Here is a 19,220-nt window from a genome sequence, read left to right as displayed (position 1 = left end):
AGCAGGATGGAAATACAGTGGTACCTCGGGTTACATATGCTTCAGGTTACATGCGCTTCAGGTTATAGACCCTGCTAACCCAGAAATAGTGCTTCAGGTTAAGAAATTTGCTTCAGGATAAGAACAGAAATCGTGCTCCGGCAGCGCGGCAGCAACAGGAGGCCCCATTAGCTAAAGTGTTGCTTCAGGTTAAGAACAGTTTCAGGTTAAGAACGGACCACCGAAACAAATTAAGTACTTAACCCGAGGTACCACTGTAGTGAAACTCAGTCACTCCCCAGTTGCCCAGAAGGCAGAAAAGGCTGCCCCTTAGAGCGGCAGGGGCATCTCTTTTCCCGTCTGTGCACCATACATTTTAAACATATGGCTTCCCCCAAAGAATATTGGGAGGTGAAAGGTAAACTACACTTCCCAGAATCCTTTGGGGGAAGTCATGTGCTTTAAATTTACGGTGCACGTGCAGCCCTAGGAGCTACAAGCTCTTCTGTTTTCTTTCTTGAACCCTGAAATGGTACAATAGTGTGTCACAGAGAGAGGCTGATGAAGTCTCAGCGTGTTCCACAGGCCGGTGTACCTCACACAGGATACAAAGCGTGGGAAGTACAACTCACTTGTCCTTCCTGTTTTGGAGCTGCCACGTGAATGGCAAAGCTCTTTTTCAAGCCTCCAGGCCATTGTGACAGCCATTGCGTTAAAATGGAGCACGTGCGTTCGTTGCTGGTGTGATGGTTTATCTCCCAGGAATTGGAATCGGAGCATGAGCCCACACCTCAGCAAGGCTTCGCAGCCATTGACAACGGCTTGCAAGGCCAGATCTAAGGATTCTGTGCCGCATTTGTGCCGCAGTTTTTGCTAATCTGTCCGTTTAGAGGAGCAACTTCCCAAGCCAGATAAGGCAGCGATGTGTGTACCGGGCCCACCCATAGCAACAAAATTGCCATGGATACAGTGCATATAAAGGGGGAGGCTGCAAGGCTGCTTTATTGTAATACAGAAGTCTGAATTAGCGAGACAAGAGAAAGGCAATGTTGTCTTCCCATCCTCTTCTTGCTTCTTGCTGTTGCGGTAGCCTAAGAACTGTTCGGTGCCTTCTCGTCCAATGAGAACAAACCCAAATGTCCAGGGTGGAGAAATCTGAATGCTGCGAGCCCATTCATGAATTCGTTTTCTCAGGAATGCTTTGAATCAGAACGCCCAACAGCAACAGCTTTTTCTCCTGATGCCGATGGCGGCTCTGATTCGCCTTTGGAAATTCACATGGCTGTGCATGTGTGTCAGATGAAATGTGCTGTGCGTGGGCAGAAAGGAATAGTCACATCAAAATGACTGAGGGCTTGCGTTTGCATAATAATAATAATAATAATAATAATAATAATAATAATAATAATTGCTTAAAAGTCAGGAGTCATCAATGATGGTCAGCACTCATTTCCCACCCCACAGAACTCACCAGAGGTTCATGTGAACTCTGTTTTTCCAGTGCTCAGGAGGCTCAGGTAGATAGTTCAGCTCTTATTAAGGCACAGAGAAAAGAAATCGATTTTTGAAATGTTCAGTAGTCGTCCACTGTGACGTGCAGATCAATTTTTGGTAACCTACAAGGTAGACAGAATTAGAGCTTCGTAGTGACATTTCTCCATTTCCTTGTTCTTTTCCTTTTGCCAGGGAAGTCTGCAGCCTCATGCATCGATAACCACCTTTACCATCCTCTCAAATGGCACTATTTATTCATTTGCAAAGCGCTTTCCAGTATTGTGTTCACAGGTGTCCTACGAGGCAGGTGGCTGCCATTTCCTCTTTTACAGATGGAAAACCAAAGCTGAGCAGAATGTCATTTGCCCAAGGCCACATATTGAATCTATGGTGCTGTCAACATGGAAACTGAACCTAGTTCTTCCACAGACAAGTTTGGCTTCTTGATCTTTTGGACCACTGTTCCTTCTGTTATGGTTGCCAATTTTTTTCCTTACTGGTATTAACTTTAGTGTAATTGTGGAGAGCTATGGTTTTCCCAGTAGTGATGTATGGAAGTGAGAGCTGGACCATAAAGGAGGCTGATCGCCAAAGAATGGATGCTTTTGAATTATGGTGCTAGAAGAGACTCTTGAGAGTCCCATGGACTGCAAGAAGATCAAACTTATCCATTCTGAAGGAAATCAGCCCTGAGTGCTCACTGGAAGGACAGATCGTGAAGCTGAGGCTCCAATACTTTGGCCACCTCATGAGAAGAGAAGACTCCCTGGAAAAGACCCTGAGGTTGGGAAAGATGGAGGGCACAAGGAGAAGGGGATGACAGAGAATGAGATGGTTGGATAGTGTTCTCGAAGCTACCAGCATGAGTTTGACCAAACTGTGGGAGGCAATGGAAGACAGGAGTGCCTGGCGTGCTCTGGTCCAGTCCATGGGGTCATGAAGAGTCGGACACGACTAAACGACTAAACAACAACAACAACAAATTTTTGAGAGGCATCTAGGCCTTAGAGCAGGCGTGGGGAATATCTGGCCCTCCAGATGTTTCCTGAGCTACAACTCCCATCAGCCACAGCAAGCATGGCCAACAGCCAGGGATGATGGGAGTTGTAGTTCAGCAGCATATGGAAGGCCAAATGTTCCACACATCTGCATTAGAGAGTTGTCATGTACCAATCTTAATGGGGGGGGGGAATGATTACAGGAAAACTGCCTGGGTCTTTAACAGCTTCATAAAAGGCAAAAATTGAATGGCAGAGATATTTTGCCCCCATTAAGAGAGGCAGCACATTTTAACCATATAGAGGCCATGATGGATTAATTTTCTCCGAAGTTCTGTAATCTGCCTTGCAAAAAAAGGGTGGGCGTGTGCCTAGCCCAATCTTTCTCTGGACTACAAAGGACCCACCATAAAAAACCCACTCTCTGTAAAATATTTCATTTTTGTGTGTGTTATGTCTGTGTAAGGCAGATAGGCATTGGGTAAGCTTAGTCTTGGTTGGAGGGGTGATTGTATCCTGTTCAAAGGCTCCAGAAAGAGTGCATCCTGTCCATGCCCAGACGGGGGCCAGGGCCATACCACTCCTCTAGTGGGGACCACTTGCATGTCAAGACCCCAAGCCCCCCGCCCCATGAAGAATAATGACACATGTACACAGTATATTAGGTTAATGGTTAATGGGCAAAATTTAGGCCACAACTTTATTGGTTACAGAATGTGAGCAGTGTTGGCTTAGGCATTGGAAATTGAACAGACTGTATCTTACTTCTGCAGGGAGTCCTGTAAGGGTAAACCACCAATAGGGGGAGCCCCGCTGATGCACATTGACTCGAGTTCCCCCATGGTTCCTGATATAATAATAATAATTTATAATAATAATTTATTATTTATAACCCGCTCAGTTTAAGTTGCTATTCTTCTTTAAAATAAAAAAAAATCCTTCCAGTAGCACCTTAAAGACCAACTAAGTTAGTTCTTGGTATGAGCTTTCGTGTGCATGCACACTTCTTCAGATATTCTTCTTTAGTTGCTCATTTTCCATTTTGGGGATAACAAAACACAGACCGCCATAGTGGCATACATAAATAACTTTTTTGACACATGGGAATTTCTGTCTGAATTATCCCCAACGAAAAGAACTGGTGTTTTTTTTGTTTTTTGTTTTGGAAAGGTGCTTTCAATCCCCCCCCCCAATTCATTATAAATTATTTCCCAATACACTGTTACCTTTTTACAGGTCCACTACATATGAAAGAACGTACCCTCAGTCTCATCGCATCTCCAGTACTTATCTGATTCAGTCTTATACATCTTAGCAACTCTACTCAGAGTTAAATACCATCTGTAAATCATTTTCAAGTACAGTGGTACCTCGGGTTAAGAATTTAATTCATTCCACAGGTCTGTTCTTAACCTGAAACTGTTCTTAACCTGAAGCACCACTTTAGGTAATGGGGCCTCCCGCTGCTGCCGCCGCGCGATTTCTGTTCTCACCCTGAAGCAAAGTTCTTAACCCGAGGTACTATTTCTGGGTTAGCGGAGTCTGTAACCTGAAGCGTCTGTAACCTGAGGTACCACCGTAGTTCTCCTTCAAGGAATAACATGCTGTAAACTTCAGATTGCTCTTCCACATTCTCCATAAATGTCTCTAATCCCACTTCAGAATAATAGAATTGTACTGCTGGAAGGGACTATGAGGGTAACTTAGTCCAATGCCCTGCAGTGCAGAAATCTTTTGCCCAACGTGGTACTCAAACCTATGGGCCTGATATTAAGAGTCTCATGTTTTACCAAGTGAGCTATCCCAGACTTTAAAGCCATCTAAACTACAGTGGTACCTCGGGTTACAGACACTTCAGGTTATGTGTTTTCAGGTTACGGATGCGCCGAAACCCGGAAGTACCAGAACGGGTTACTCCTGGGTTTCGACACTCGCGCATGCGCAGAAGCACTCAATCGCACAGAAGCGCCATATCGTATCACACACGTGCACAGATGCAGCATTGCGGGTTGTGAATGCTGTGGGCTGCAAACGTGCCTCCCGCATAGATCACATTTGCAACCCTAGGTTCCACTGTAAGGTAAAGGACCCCTGACCATTATTTACAGTCGTGGCTGACTCTGGGGTTGCGGCGCTCATCTCGCTTTACTGGCCGAGGGAGCCGGCATACAGCTTCCGGGTCATGTGGCTAGCATGACTAAGCCGCTTCTGGCGAACCAGAGCAGCGCACGGAAACACCGTTTACCTTCCCGCCAGAGCGGTACCTATTTATCTACTTGCACTTTGACGTGCTTTCAAACTGCTAGGTTGGCAGGAGCAGGGACCGAGCAATGGGAGCTTACCCCGTCTCGGGGATTCGAACCGCCGACCTTCTGATCGGCAAGTCCTAGGCTCTGTGGTTTAACCCACAGCGCCACCCACGTCCCAGGTTCCCCTGTACTTGCCTTTCCCTGTACTTGCCTTCAAAACATTGAATGCCATAAGTTAACAATGAACCATGTAGAATATTTCCTTTTATCTGCCTCGACTCTTGGACCAGTCATTTTGACTGAATGACCCAGGTTCTAATATTATGAGAGAGGGAGAATAACTTCTGTCTATCCATTATCTTAACACCAAGCATCCTTTTATTAACATCACTTTTGTCCTTAACCACCTTTTGTCCCTAAACTGAAAAGTACCAAACATTCTAGCTTCTCTTTACAAGGGAGCTGACCCATGACCGAATTTTGCCCAGTGTACCTGGCGATGTGAATTCATAGGCAGCTAAGTATGTATGATCACGTTCCTATCCTCAGGATGCCTAAACCAACTGAATGACTATTTTAGGGGTGAAACACATCACCACCCAAACAGTACAAATACACATTGTAAAAAATAAAACAAAAAAAAGATCGCTTGAAATACCTTCTGTAAACAAGTGTGTATTTTTTATTTGAAGGTCATGTTTATATCTTTTGAAGTTGGTGTATATGTATATATAAATTCTACCTGTGTGTGAAATGGAAGATTCCACTATTTAGAGAGTCTTTGTTGAATGAGTCATCCAGACTGTTTCTTATTGGCTGAGATACTTAGCATCCAAGGGATTGCCTGGCAGAGGCTGCAAGGCCGGGCTTCATTCACAGAAATGCTGCTATGCTAGCCAGCTCTTTCATTCAGATATACAGAGAATTCCATTCACATTTTCCAGGTTTTTTTGTTTTTTGTTTAAATCTACTTCTAATGAAGGGAATCATTTCTGAATGACAGAGATTCCGGCTGGTTGCTGAACACAAGACCAGAAATGATCTATACGATGTATATTTGCTGTTGCTAGGGTAGCAGGAGGAAGCTGGGGCGGAGTGGGGGGGGGTGGAATGAATGCAGTTTGGATGTTGTAGCAGGTTTGCAGTGTGCTGAAAAGCTACTCTGCAGATCACTAGAAACCTGCTTTTACAATGAATAGGACATTTTCATTCATCGCTACTGGGATCAGAGGTGCTGCCTTCATTTATGTATCATGAATTCTTCTCATAAAATACGTGCAGTGAAGCATGCTACTGCGTTGATGCATTTTCCGTACTTAAGCCTTTAGTACGAAAAAGGAGTGTGGGCTACCCTCTGGGAAATTTGTTGACTTGCATGTTGCAGTTTTATTTATTTGCTTTTCAAAAAGTTGCGGTGCCATTCTGAATCTGTTTTCTTGCAGCATCAGTAACTGAAATCCATACACTGCTTAAACAAACCTCAGTCCTTTAGTGTATGGTTAATATTGGGTTGTCAGACTAATGTTGAATTTTGCGTGCCTGCAACAAATCAGGGGATTTGGTGTGTGAGTTGAGGATCTTTTCAAGTAAGTGTATTTTATGACTGCATTGAAGCATTTCCTTTTGTATTCATGTTCATTTTTGAAAGCGAGGCATCAGCTCATTGCCTTAAGTACTCTTGAATAATCCTCTCGTATTTCTTAGCTTTCAAGATTTAAATTTAGTATCGAGAGGAAAAGTTAAGATCTCCTTTGCATTAAATTGTGAGAGAAAAAGCAACCTTGTTTCAGAAGCCTCTTGCCACTGCCACACTCCCCACCCCCCAACACACGGATGGGTGCATTTTTTACCCAGCCAAAAGTTTTCAGTGTAACGCTGCATTAAAAAACCCTCCCAAATATATTTTCCCTCTTGGAAATGAAAAAAGCAAAAGCATAATGGCACCACAGTTTTTAAAGAAAAACTGCAATGTGGCAATTATGGTAAAGAGCAGCACAGTTTTAATGCTTACCTGAAAGAAAAAGACTAGATTTTTTACCATATGAATTTCTCAACCCACACAGAATTTGCAATCCTCCTGTGTATTATGGAAGCCTTTCCAGGTATTTGTATGCTGGTGGGTTTGCCTGAACGTTGTTGATGAAATTGTTACTTTATTCCTGCCTAACTAAGGCATGCTGTATAAAGTCATCAGAACAGGACAGAAGGGGAAAAAATGAAAATGAAAAAGTAGTTCGGGTGGTGGTGGGGAGGTTAACACAGTTATACTTGGAACTATTGCAGGCACTCACCTATGGTTGCAAAAATGGGGTAGGAAGGAAAGATGGGGGAGAATCTGTTTAAGAGAGGAATAGGAAATTTGAGAATTGATTGGTGGTAGTGTGCTGTAAGTGGGTGGATTTTCCCCCCTACAGGAAGTGATTTGCAGCGTTCACTGAGCCTTTTGTTGAAAAGGGTCCTTCTCATTTGTGTGAGTCATGCTTCTGCTGTGAGAGACTTGGCAGCTCTGAGCAGGACTGGGATCGTTCTCTTGCACAGAAAACTATCGCTGCACCCAGCTTGACCATGGAACCTTAAGCAAAAATCCCTTTAAAAAATTCATAGCAATTTAAAAATTATTATTATCTTGCCCCATTGCCAAATGTTCACTATCCATCGCTGATAATCTGGATCACCTGCTATGTTAGCACAGGAGTTCCCTGGTTTGTCAGAACATATGCAAGGTTCGTGATAGAAGGGAATGCTTCAACGTACCAAATATAACCGCTTCAGGAATGATTCGGTGACATCGGTTGACGATCTTATCCATAACTTGTCCATGAACAGCAAGGTCTCATCAATTGGTCCAACGTCAACACCATCGCCATACCTGGTCTCTCCTGAGGTTCTCCAGAAGGACCAAGATGGACCCACCGCCATTTGCACTCTCATGCACAAAGTGTCCCACCTGAAACTCTCCCATTCAGGCAGCCTTTCAGGCATCAAGAACCTCTCGTCTGCAGTGAAGGAGCTTGCTGCCTCCAAGTTGCAGGGGAGCTCGGCAGCAGAGGCTTCAGACAACACATGTAACCTTGCCTCTGCCACTCCGTCTTCTCAGCAGGACAAGAGCAAGATGAACACAGGGAAAAAACCATGGTCAGAGGAAATGAACCTGGGAGGCGAAGACTGGAATCAAGGGAGCAACGTTGCCAGCAAAGTCTCCCAAGGGTGGCTGCATTCGAACGATAAGATCCTGGGACCTGGAGTGACGTACATTGTGAAGGTTGGTCTGTTTTATTTTCCATTCTATTGTTTTAATCAATTGGAGGGTGGTGGTGGTGGTGGGGAACCTTTTTTCTTATTTCAGCAGCCAGGTAGGCAGGCTGGAAGGTTTTCTCTTGGCACATTTCATTTCTGGAAGCACTGCAAAGATTGTTAAGAGCAGAAAGACGTTGTCAGAAATCCACGTTAATTTGTTTTAATTAAGGAAGCATGCATGCTGACTCGTTGGCAGTTAACATGATTTAAAACAGTGGGAAAGGAATATTTCTAAAGCAAAAGTCTTCGGTTTCCCTCTCCCCCAGAATAGGGCAAATTTATTGTGCATAATGATTTCTCATATGTCGGGTTTAATAGAAGAAGCAAGAGTTTATTCATATTGAACCTGTGCTTATCCTTTGCCGTATTTCAAGCATGAAATATCTTCAGTGTGTGTGTGTCTGTTTCATTTGCAAGTGTATGTGTGTGGTTTGGGGGTTTTGGTGGAGAAAAAGCCACAGCTTGCAGTATTTGTCATATTTTGCAAACCTGAATATTCTTTTTCCAATTGGTGCAGATAAAATGCAGTCTTGTTTTACATAACAGTCTTTCAGCCACTTTTAACAGTATTTCTTTTCAGCACACTGATAGTTTAGGTGCAGAGCAAAAATCCCAGGGTATTTCTAGGCCAATATGGCTGAGACATATTTCAGTGTTCTTAAAAGTGTACTCTAACCAGGTAGAATGTAAGGCATTATGGTGAGACTGATGGCTTACTTTGTAGCAACTAGAGATTTCAATGTGTGCTCCGTTACCTGGCTGAAAAATCACTCTGTCAAACAATAAATTATTTGCTGTGTAACTGTACTGCTTTTCAGCAACATTAATTTGTTGTATCCTAAAGGACTAAGCAAATTTTTATATATATGGAGAGAGAGAGAGAGAGAGAGAGAGAGAGAGAGAGAGAGATATTCAAGATAGCTCTGTTGATTTCAAAGGGAAAAGCGACAGTATTCCAAGTAGTGCTATAATGTGCAGACCTTTAACCTTAGTCCCACTGGTTGTAATTTTGTATTAAATATCTTCTTAAATATCTATCTTGACTGCGTGCTTTTGGCAGACATGAGAGGTGTGGGGATTGTTTGACAATGGTAATTACAACAAGTGGGTTCATTAAGAAGCATCTCCAAAAAAGGGCGATGTTCCCCTCTCCCATATTAAAATGACCACAGCACATGAGGTGAAATAAGATCTTCATCGCTACCTTTCAGAACATACTGTGCGCTATTTGACAGTGAGGGAGGCATGTAAGTTGACACTGTACCTCAGATTAGCTGTTCTCCGTCATATCTTATAAGTATTTTGTTGCCCACCAAATTCACCTGATTCCAGAAACTTGTGCAATATTTGTGCTTTATGGTTGGCAAGATACGATTGCTAGTGGTGGTAGTCAGTGCGGTAGTCGTCTTTTTCTAGAAAAAGAAGTGGCGTAGCTCACCACGAACTTCTCCCTTCTTCTCTTAGAATGGAAATGGTGTCCACCTGAGAGGTGCTGGAACTGAGCTCCTGTGAGCTTTGACTGAGAAAACAAACCCTGGTAATAGTACCTTTGAGAGGATGGCTCTCACCCAGCTGTGGTTAGTGTCAGTTCTAAGCATGCATAGCTTATAGCACCTCAGAAAGGGTGGTGGGGACCAGGCCACTGTCGATAGACAGACGATGTGAACACAAGGGCTTAGGGATTATTACACGATCACTTGAGAACTAAGAAGAAAGCAAGAAATATAAAAACATCACAACACTGATTCCAGTGATATATAAACTGTCATATGTAAGTCGTGTCATGATGACATATATATATATATATATATATATATATATATATATATATATATATAAAAATACCGGCTAATAGGCATGACGCCAAGTAGATGGACAAAATCTTTGTATTGCTCATTTACTGACATAAAGCACCTAACATAAGCCGCTCTTCTTAGGTTATACCTTCTCCTAATTATATCTGACTCTTCATCTATAAGTGCAGCATTCACACGCATGAGAATTTTTGTATTTTAGAGATTACGTCCAATCAAAATTTCAAAACCGGCACATAGGCAGGGTACACTGAAAGGGCAGTTCATTATTAACTATCAACACGGCTATAATTTTACAGGTGACATAAAAACTACAAGTACTTTTGGTGGCTCCTTTCAGAAAGATATGAATTTTGCCAAATAGATGGCAAACTCTTATCAACAATAGAAATGGTGCGAATTCAGCACAAGGCTCCGTCCTCATCAAATACACTTTCATAATTCCTCGCCCTTCTCGTTCGCCATGCTTTATTTATAGACATAATCATAGTAGATTAAAAAGGTGGTCATTTTCTAAAAGTTTTTATTCACTTTGGTCATATTACCCTGGCTTTTAAAACATTTTGACAGATAGCTATACTGTTTAGCATTTGATTTTGGATGGTGATGTATGAGGGCTTTACATTCCTTGCAAAACAATTTAAAGTGGAAAGCTTAAAAATACAAATGTTATTCCCCCATTTTCAAGGATAGATGTATTCATACCAGTGTGGTAACAAGGTAACAATAATATGTTGTTGGCTGAAACAGCATTGTTTCTTTGGCATTAACTGTTAGGAGTCATAGATAATTTGACTTCAGTTGGTCTGCGAAGTAAATTCCACCAAGGAAATAGAAAATTCATAGAAATTCTAAGAAATGGTGATGACAAGAGTCTTGGCATTGTTGCTGAATATTGTATGTATGGTTCTTTGGGGGGTGGAGACTGGAGGCTTGGGTTTAAAGGGTGGCAAATGGGAGGAATTAGGCCTTGGAACAATCTCAGTAGTTCACATTTATGTTCTGTGAAAGAATGTTGTTTGGTAAAGGGAGAAAGTGCGATGTGCAGATGTTCCAGGTATAGAACAAATAAAGAGGGGAAGCTGAACTTTGTGACCCTTCTAGTTCTCCTTCAAGCCTTTGATTCCGTGAAATGATAAGAGCTTTTACACCGTTGGCTTTCTAATTTCTCGGGAAAAATCTTCCTTCCTTTCCAGTATCTACTGATTCATTTCCAGTGTCTGCCAACAGTGCCAAAGTCAGCGCTAACAATACAGAGCAAAATGGACCATTTTTTAAAATAAATGTGTAGCTCGAAACACCAGTTCCCAACAATTCAGTGGTAAGAGGAACCAAAGCAATTCTAGAATTTTCTGAGCAGACATTCAAAATTCACCGTGCAATGCAAGATGCTAGTTCATATGGTATATCAGATCCTCCCTTGAAGAGGGCATGTATTGCGGGGAGACCTGGAAACCGACGCCCTGTGTTGTGGGTCGGTATGGTTGGTCAGCCACAACACCCGATTGGTAGATCCCTTGTAGCTGGGTGCAATCTGGCCAATGGGATGCAGTCCAAACAGTTCGAGGGAACTATTTATATCCATGCACGTGACCCAGAGCTTCCTCTTTCGGCTCGTGCATTGGACCACCCGCCCACCTCTCCCTACTTTTAGAGCTTTGCGCTTGACCTAGCTATGCCATCGTGTGTTGTCTGTCATTGGGACAGGGGCATGGCAGGAATTTCCCCCACTTAGCTGATTGGCTGTTGCCATTTGGATTTTGCCTGCCGCGTAGGAAATCGTCACAACTTGTAAGGTTGTGGATAGGCTCTGGCTCAGGTGATAGGGATGGGAGAATGCTCTCGCCATCCCTATGTGAAGGGTATTCCATTAAAGGAATCCAGGGACTTGATGGTTTGGTCATCCCCTGTGAGGAGGTTGTGCCCGTGCCTGAGTCGGGGGGGGGGGCATTTGGGTGGCAGAGATAGCCTGTTCCGGGCTTTCCGCTTTTCCAGGTGTTCACCCTTGGACTGACCTATGTTGGTGCCCTGGGTCAGCGCTACCTGCAAGGCAGGGAGCTAGTCGAACCAGAGTCTATGCAACCAGTCACTTTCTGTAATCAATAAAGTTGTGTTTTAATTAAAGAAAAGTGGGATTAAAAAAGCCCTACATCAATCAGTCAACAGAGAAAATAAATAATCACATAACTCTGCCAAAAACCAAAACCAAAATTTGAGTCAAGTGTGAATTTATTTAGGGGGGAAGGTTTCTGGGTCTGAACACGCAAACGGGGAAAATGGAACAAGAGAAATCCACTCGTGGAATCAACCTTCTAGGCACCTAGTCAATGAAAATGAAAATGCTCATCTGAACATACATCCACATCCCGGTGCTCGCGCAGACCAGATTATACAATTTGGACGTGCTTTATAATGAAAATGGGGGTGTGCTACCAATTGTTATGTGTGAGGTTCCCTGTGACTGGACCTGAGCTGCAGTTAAGACTTTTCTAATCACACATATTGTATGAGACAATCTTTCTTTCAAATGAAGAATGGATAAAAATTAGCTGGGCATCTTATCTATTTATCAAGTATATATGTGTGTGTGTGTGTGTGTGCACGCGCGCGCACACACACACACAAAGTGCTTTTTTCTGGGGGGTACACCCCTAAACATTTTGTAAATCTGTGTACTTTTGTCCATTTACTGTATTTATTTTCCCCGATTTGAACTATAAAATGGTGATTTTGAGTCAAAATGAGAGTGCCCCTAAACATTTTTTTTAGAAAAAAAAGCAGTGTGTGTGGTGTGTGTATAACTTCCTGCTTTAGTTCTTTTAGTGTAAATGATTAGAGATATTTTAAAACAAGTTACCTGCAGATCACTACACAGTTAAGTGTACATACATCTTGCTGATTTCACTGGTCCTCGTGTGTCTGTAAGATGTTTGTGTTTTAATTAAAGAAAAGTGGGATTAAAAAAAGCCCTACATCAATCAGTCAACAGAGAAAATAAATAATCACATAACTACATAGGCTTGCAGCCTGAAGCTGGAATATATAATTATTAAGAACCAAGGTTTTAAAAAGCCTGACACATTGTTGAGACATTATACCACTTCTGAGGCACGGTATCATGTTGAAGGCATATATTATGAACCATACTGGAGAAGAAGTAGAAAAATTACAATACTTGGTTTGCAATGATAATTGTTAGAAATTAGCATCCGGGCTGAGTTTGAACTGAAGCAGAGTATCTCTCATTATCACTATCTCTGATTATGACACTTTTTTTTTTAAAGTGGCATGAGTATGTTAATCGGATGCTAAACATGTATGTTAACCATCCTGAGCATCACTAGAAATGTTCTCTGTGAGGAATGTTACGCACATTAGCAATGACAGAATCGTTGCACAAAACAGAGGCCAAATAATTATCCATTTAAATGGACACATTTTAGGTTGTAAGCAAAACAGCATTTAGGAGAAATTCACACTAAAATGCTGATGAATTTTCATGAAGGCTTTTTTTTTTTTTAAAAAAAAAAGAAAGAAATCACAAACTGTTATGGAAATGTGAAGACCTGAAGTTAAGATTGGAAAAATGAGAAACTGAGAGGAACCAAAAGTAACAGATTTTCCTGTCACTACCAGTGACTATTTATAAATTTTCTTTGACTTGCATCTTCTCACAATCGGTTGGGGAAGATAGTCTCGGCTCACCATAAAAGTTGTTGGGCATGAACATGGACTTAATCCTCTGTATTGTGAGATGTAGGTATTGTTGAACCACCCATGGCCACTGTACTATTAAATTCAATATATATGTAAGCGGACAATTTCCAAGGAATTTGCATTTGACTTCAAAAGTGGCAGCTTACTCAAAACGAAGGGATTGGTAAAAAGGAAGCTGAAAAGAATGGCCAGAGGACCACATCTCTCCATAAAGTCTTCTTCTACTTTGGTGATCACCTGTGGCTGAGTTAGATTGTCTTCCATGAACATGGTCTTAACAATGAGTCCGTAAGTGACTGTGGAGGCCAGTTCTGGATCCACACGTCCTTCCACATGTTGGGATACTGCCAGGGAGATAAAGTCCATCATGGCCCCAAGCCGTCTGCCGGACGATCCATCGATCTCCCGTAGGCACGCAGTATCATCGATTAGCGACATGAGTTTCTAGAAAATATCTGGCCACATTCTAGAGCTCATGCACACTCTATCAGCAGATAATTTACAGCAGAAGTTGCACACAGGAGAGCATTATTTACAAGCTTTATTCAGCGTTGATCAGAACAAAGAAAGACATGACTGCCTGCGTCAGTGTCTCCGACAGAGAGAAAAACGAAAGCAAAGACACAACAGAAACATCCTGTGAAAACAGGAAATACGCAGGCTGTGACACAAACATCCTGCTCCCTTTTAAGGTGGAACGGAAATATCCTAACACCACAGTGGGCCGTTGGTTTCCAAGAGGGAGTTGGTCATGGAGTTGCCAAGCATGCCTTCCTCTTAGCACATTTCTTGTCCTGAGTTTGTGCTTCTTCAAAGTCCATGACACCTTTGGTAAAGGCTGTTCTCCAACTGGAGTGCTCGCAGGCCAGTGTTTCCCAGTTGTCGGTGTTTATACTACATTTTTAAAGATTTGCCTTGAGCGAGTCTTTAAACCAATACTCTCCATAAAGTATTGGGGATGGGGTTATTCAAAATCATAATAATAAAAGCTCAGGTAGAATGTGTACCTGTGCAGATTAGGAAATGTGCTCTCCAGGAGGGATGATTGAATCAGTCTGTTTCAGTTTCTTTCAGTTTTTTGGTCTGAAATTCACTTCTCCACATTTCCATATCAGTTTGCATATATATATATATATATATATATATATATATATATGCAGGTTTTGGTGTCTTCGGGTGTATTCCCGTGTAAAAGTTGGGGTGTCTGGGCGACGTTTCGACGAGGTCTCACTCGTCATCTTCTGGCTGGTGCTTTCGGCTTCTTGTTACTGGAACAGAGCAGAATCTGGTGTTTGAGTTCCTATAAATACTGTTGAGGGGTGTGGTGTATAGCCTCCAACGTTCTGGGCAGAGAGGAAGTTCCTAGATTAGTGTGCCTATTCTTCTTTTGTTCCTTAATTACTTGAGGGATATCTTGAGTGATTTCATGAGTGATATTCTGAATACCACTGGGTGGGTCATTAAGTGTAGATTAGTTGCTAAAGCTTTCGTGTCTTGACCTCTTGAGCTTGTGAAGAGTTTTTCTGAGAAGATGGCTGTGCTGCATTTAGTTGTGCTCTGGCTTGGCTTCGTGTATAGGGGCGAGCTGTGATTTTGTGCCTTGTGCCAGCCAGATCTGTGTAGGGATTGCAGGGGGGTGCAGCATCCGGAGGTGCCACTATAGTTTGGCTACTGGATGGAGTTTGTAATATGTCTGTGGAGAGGGTCTGGGTTTGGGTCTGGTGTGGTTGATTGGTGACGGCGTTCTGTGTGCCTCTGGTTCTGGTGTCGGTTTTTGTGGGGAGGGCTAATTTCCAGATGTCTGGCAGGCGGGACGTGTCGTCACGTTTGTTCATGTTGTGAGGGTGTTTCTCTATCTCGATGGCTTCCATGATTATTCTCTTGTGGTGATGTTCCATGTTAAAGAGCAATTTGGAATCTGCAAAATTAATTTCGTGTCCTGTTTCTTTCATGTGTTGGAAAAGAGAGGAAGTTTTTTCTTCTTTTTTGACGGCATTCTTGTGTTCTGCGATACGTGCATTTATTCGTCTGTTTGTTTGTCCAATGTACGTGGCTGGGCAGACTTTGCAGGGTATTTCATAGACCCCTTGGTTTTCGAGCTGGATTTTGTCTTTTGGGTTTCTGAGGATATTGGCTATTTTTTGGTTGGTGCAGAAGGCTGTTTTGATATTGTGTTTATGGAGGATTTTGCTAATTTTGTCTGTAGTGCCCTTGATATAAGGAAGGAGGGCCATGCCATTGTTTTCTTCTGTGTCTTGGTTTTTGGGGGGTGTTTCTTTTTGGATTAGCTTCGTAACCTTGTTTTTCTGGTATCCATTGGCGATTAACACATTTGAGAGATTCTGTAACTCAGTTGTCAAGTGGTCTTTGTCAGCCAGGCGTTTGGTTCTGGAGATGAGAGTCTTGGCTACGGAGTTTATTTGTGCAGGGTGGTGGTGTGATTGTGCATGTAAGTAGCGGTTGGTGTGTGTTTTTTTCCGGTAGATAGTGTGTCCTAGGGAGCCATCAGGTTTTTTGTAGATTAGGACGTCAAGAAAGGGGAGTTGGTTGTTGTCTTCTATTTCCATAGTGAATTGTATTTTGGGGTGTAGGCTGTTGAGATGTGTGAGGAAGCTATCTAGTTTTTCTTTCCCGTGTGGCCAAATTACAAAGGTGTCGTCAACATATCTGAGCCAAAGTTTGGGTTTGTGTTCTGACTTGTCTAAAGCATTGGTTTCAAAGTGTTCCATGTACAAATTTGCGATGACCGGTGAGAGGGGTGATCCCATAGGTGCTCCTTCTATCTGTTTGTATCTTTGTCCATTGTGGATGAAGTACGTGTTGGTTAGGCAGTGGTTGGTCAGGTCCAGAATGTATTTGGGGGGATTGTATTTGTTTTGAATGGCTGTCAAGGCTGACCAACCACTGTCTAACCAACACGTACTTCATCCACAATGGACAAAGATACAAACAGATAGAAGGAGCACCTATGGGATCACCCCTCTCACCGGTCATCGCAAATTTGTACATGGAACACTTTGAAACCAATGCTTTAGACAAGTCAGAACACAAACCCAAACTTTGGCTCAGATATGTTGACGACACCTTTGTAATTTGGCCACACGGGAAAGAAAAACTAGATAGCTTCCTCACACATCTCAACAGCCTACACCCCAAAATACAATTCACTATGGAAATAGAAGACAACAACCAACTCCCCTTTCTTGACGTCCTAATCTACAAAAAACCTGATGGCTCCCTAGGACACACTATCTACCGGAAAAAAACACACACCAACCGCTACTTACATGCACAATCACACCACCACCCTGCACAAATAAACTCCGTAGCCAAGACTCTCATCTCCAGAACCAAACGCCTGGCTGACAAAGACCACTTGACAACTGAGTTACAGAATCTCTCAAATGTGTTAATCGCCAATGGATACCAGAAAAACAAGGTTACGAAGCTAATCCAAAAAGAAACACCCCCCAAAAACCAAGACACAGAAGAAAACAATGGCATGGCCCTCCTTCCTTATATCAAGGGCACTACAGACAAAATTAGCAAAATCCTCCATAAACACAATATCAAAACAGCCTTCTGCACCAACCAAAAAATAGCCAATATCCTCAGAAACCCAAAAGACAAAATCCAGCTCGAAAACCAAGGGGTCTATGAAATACCCTGCAAAGTCTGCCCAGCCACGTACATTGGACAAACAAACAGACGAATAAATGCACGTATCGCAGAACACAAGAATGCCGTCAAAAAAGAAGAAAAAACTTCCTCTCTTTTCCAACACATGAAAGAAACAGGACACGAAATTAATTTTGCAGATTCCAAATTGCTCTTTAACATGGAACATCACCACAAGAGAATAATCATGGAAGCCATCGAGATAGAGAAACACCCTCACAACATGAACAAGCGTGACGACACGTCCCGCCTGCCTGACATCTGGAAATTAGCCCTCCCCACAAAAACCGACACCAGTACCAGAGGCACACAGAACGCCGTCACCAATCAACCACACCAGACCCAAACCCAGACCCTCTCCACAGACATACTACAGACTCCATCCAGTAGCCAAACTATAGTGGCACCTCCGGATGCTGCACCCCCCTGCAATCCCTACACAGATCTGGCTGGCACAAGGCACAAAATTACAGCTCGCCCCTATACACGAAGCCAAGCCAGAGCACAACTAAATGCAGCACAGCCATCTTCTCAGAAAAACTCTTCACAAGCTCAAGAGGTCAAGACACGAAAGCTCTAGCAACTAATCTACACTTAATGACCCACCCAGTGGTATTCAGAATATCACTCATGAAATCACTCAAGATATCCCTCAAGTAATTAAGGAACAAAAGAAGAAAAGGCACACTAATCTAGGAACTTCCTCTCTGCCCAGAACGTTGGAGGCTATACACCACACCCCTCAACAGTATTTATAGGAACTCAAACACCAGATTCTGCTCTGTTCCAGTAACAAGAAGCCGAAAGCACCAGCCTGAAGATGACGAGTGAGACCTCGTCGAAACGTCGCCCAGACACCCCAACTCTTACACGGGAATACACCCGAAGACACCAAAACCTGCATTCCTGTACCCGTGAAAATCTACGAAAGCAAATATATATATATATATATATATATATATATATATATATATATATATATATATCCCCACATAAAAATTCATTGGGATTTTAGTGCAATTTTTCCCTAACATACACATTTTTGCAAAGTAAATTTCCCTTCTTTGTAATGCATTTTTGTATGCTGTTTTCAGGACTATGTGCATTTTTATGCACATCTTACATTAGTATATGCACTTTTATATACATTACTTGACTGGAGAAGCACACTTCAACATGCAAGGAAGTGTGACTTTCAAGAGAATGCTAAGTTTCAATTTCTGTCTTGTTTCAGAAAGCGGGAATTAGGTAGATTCATTTTTAGGTATAAACTGAGTTGAATTTCTCCCCAACCCTGCTCTGCAGTCCAAGAGGACACCAGCAGAGTCAAGGAAGCTATTATAGGAATGAAGGCTTCCTTCAGAAAATCAATGTCTTGCCCAAATCATAGACTTGTAGAGTTGGAAGAGATCCCGAGTGCCATCTAGTCCAACCCCCTGCAATGCAGGAATCTCAACTAGATCACTAACACAAACTTTGGGGAAATTGGCCCAAGCGGACAATAAGCGATGGAGGAGAGAATTTGAGGAACATATTGCTTAAAACATGAAGACCGACATTTTTTTAAAAAAATTATTTAAATACATGAGGGATGGATCTACACACAGGAAAAACCCCTGCTATAAATACGTCGGAAATTAAATCACTATAATGAAAGAAAAAACGCTATGGAAAATTGCTTAGATTTTTTTTTTGCTCTCCAGAGCCATCTGGTGTTGTATGTTTATAGTGCATTCAAAACGCTGTTTCTTGACTAATGTAATTGAGTAGGGAAGTGTCTAGGTAGGCAGCCATTGGACAACAAGTGAGTTAAAGCTGCGATAAAGGAGAATAAGGAGATTGCAGAGAATCTGAATGTATTCTTTGTGTCTGTCTTTGCTACAGAAGAAGACAGGGCAGATAACTGATATTTTCAGGAAGAGGTTTGAAGAACTGAGACACGTACTGGTAATAAGAGATGAAGGAATATGCCTTACTGACAAACTTAAACTTAA

The 19,220-nt window shown here is 42.4% G+C and overlaps 1 protein-coding gene across 3 annotated transcripts in view; it reads left to right on the top strand.

Moving 5' to 3' along the window:
• Nucleotides 1-5,818: 5,818 nt before the first annotated feature.
• The window catches only part of SHC3 (SHC adaptor protein 3), a 60,345-nt gene continuing 46,943 nt past the window's right edge, over nucleotides 5,819-19,220 (top strand). The window contains exons 1-2 of one of the 3 annotated variants that reach the window (XM_082241582.1): nucleotides 5,819-5,951; nucleotides 7,135-7,982. In XM_082241582.1, coding sequence (XP_082097708.1) covers nucleotides 7,461-7,982 — 522 coding nt within the window. In that variant the 5' untranslated portion in view covers nucleotides 5,819-5,951; nucleotides 7,135-7,460. Of the gene's footprint in view, nucleotides 5,952-6,379; nucleotides 7,983-19,220 lie in introns of those variants that run through there. The other 2 variants (XM_082241583.1, XM_082241581.1) reach the window with 2 other exon arrangements.

The sequence above is a fragment of the Podarcis vaucheri genome (genome assembly GCF_965113315.1).
Source record: "Podarcis vaucheri genome assembly, chromosome: 11".
NCBI lineage: Eukaryota > Metazoa > Chordata > Lepidosauria > Squamata > Lacertidae > Podarcis > Podarcis vaucheri.
This window is presented reverse-complemented; position numbering and strand designations above follow the sequence as displayed.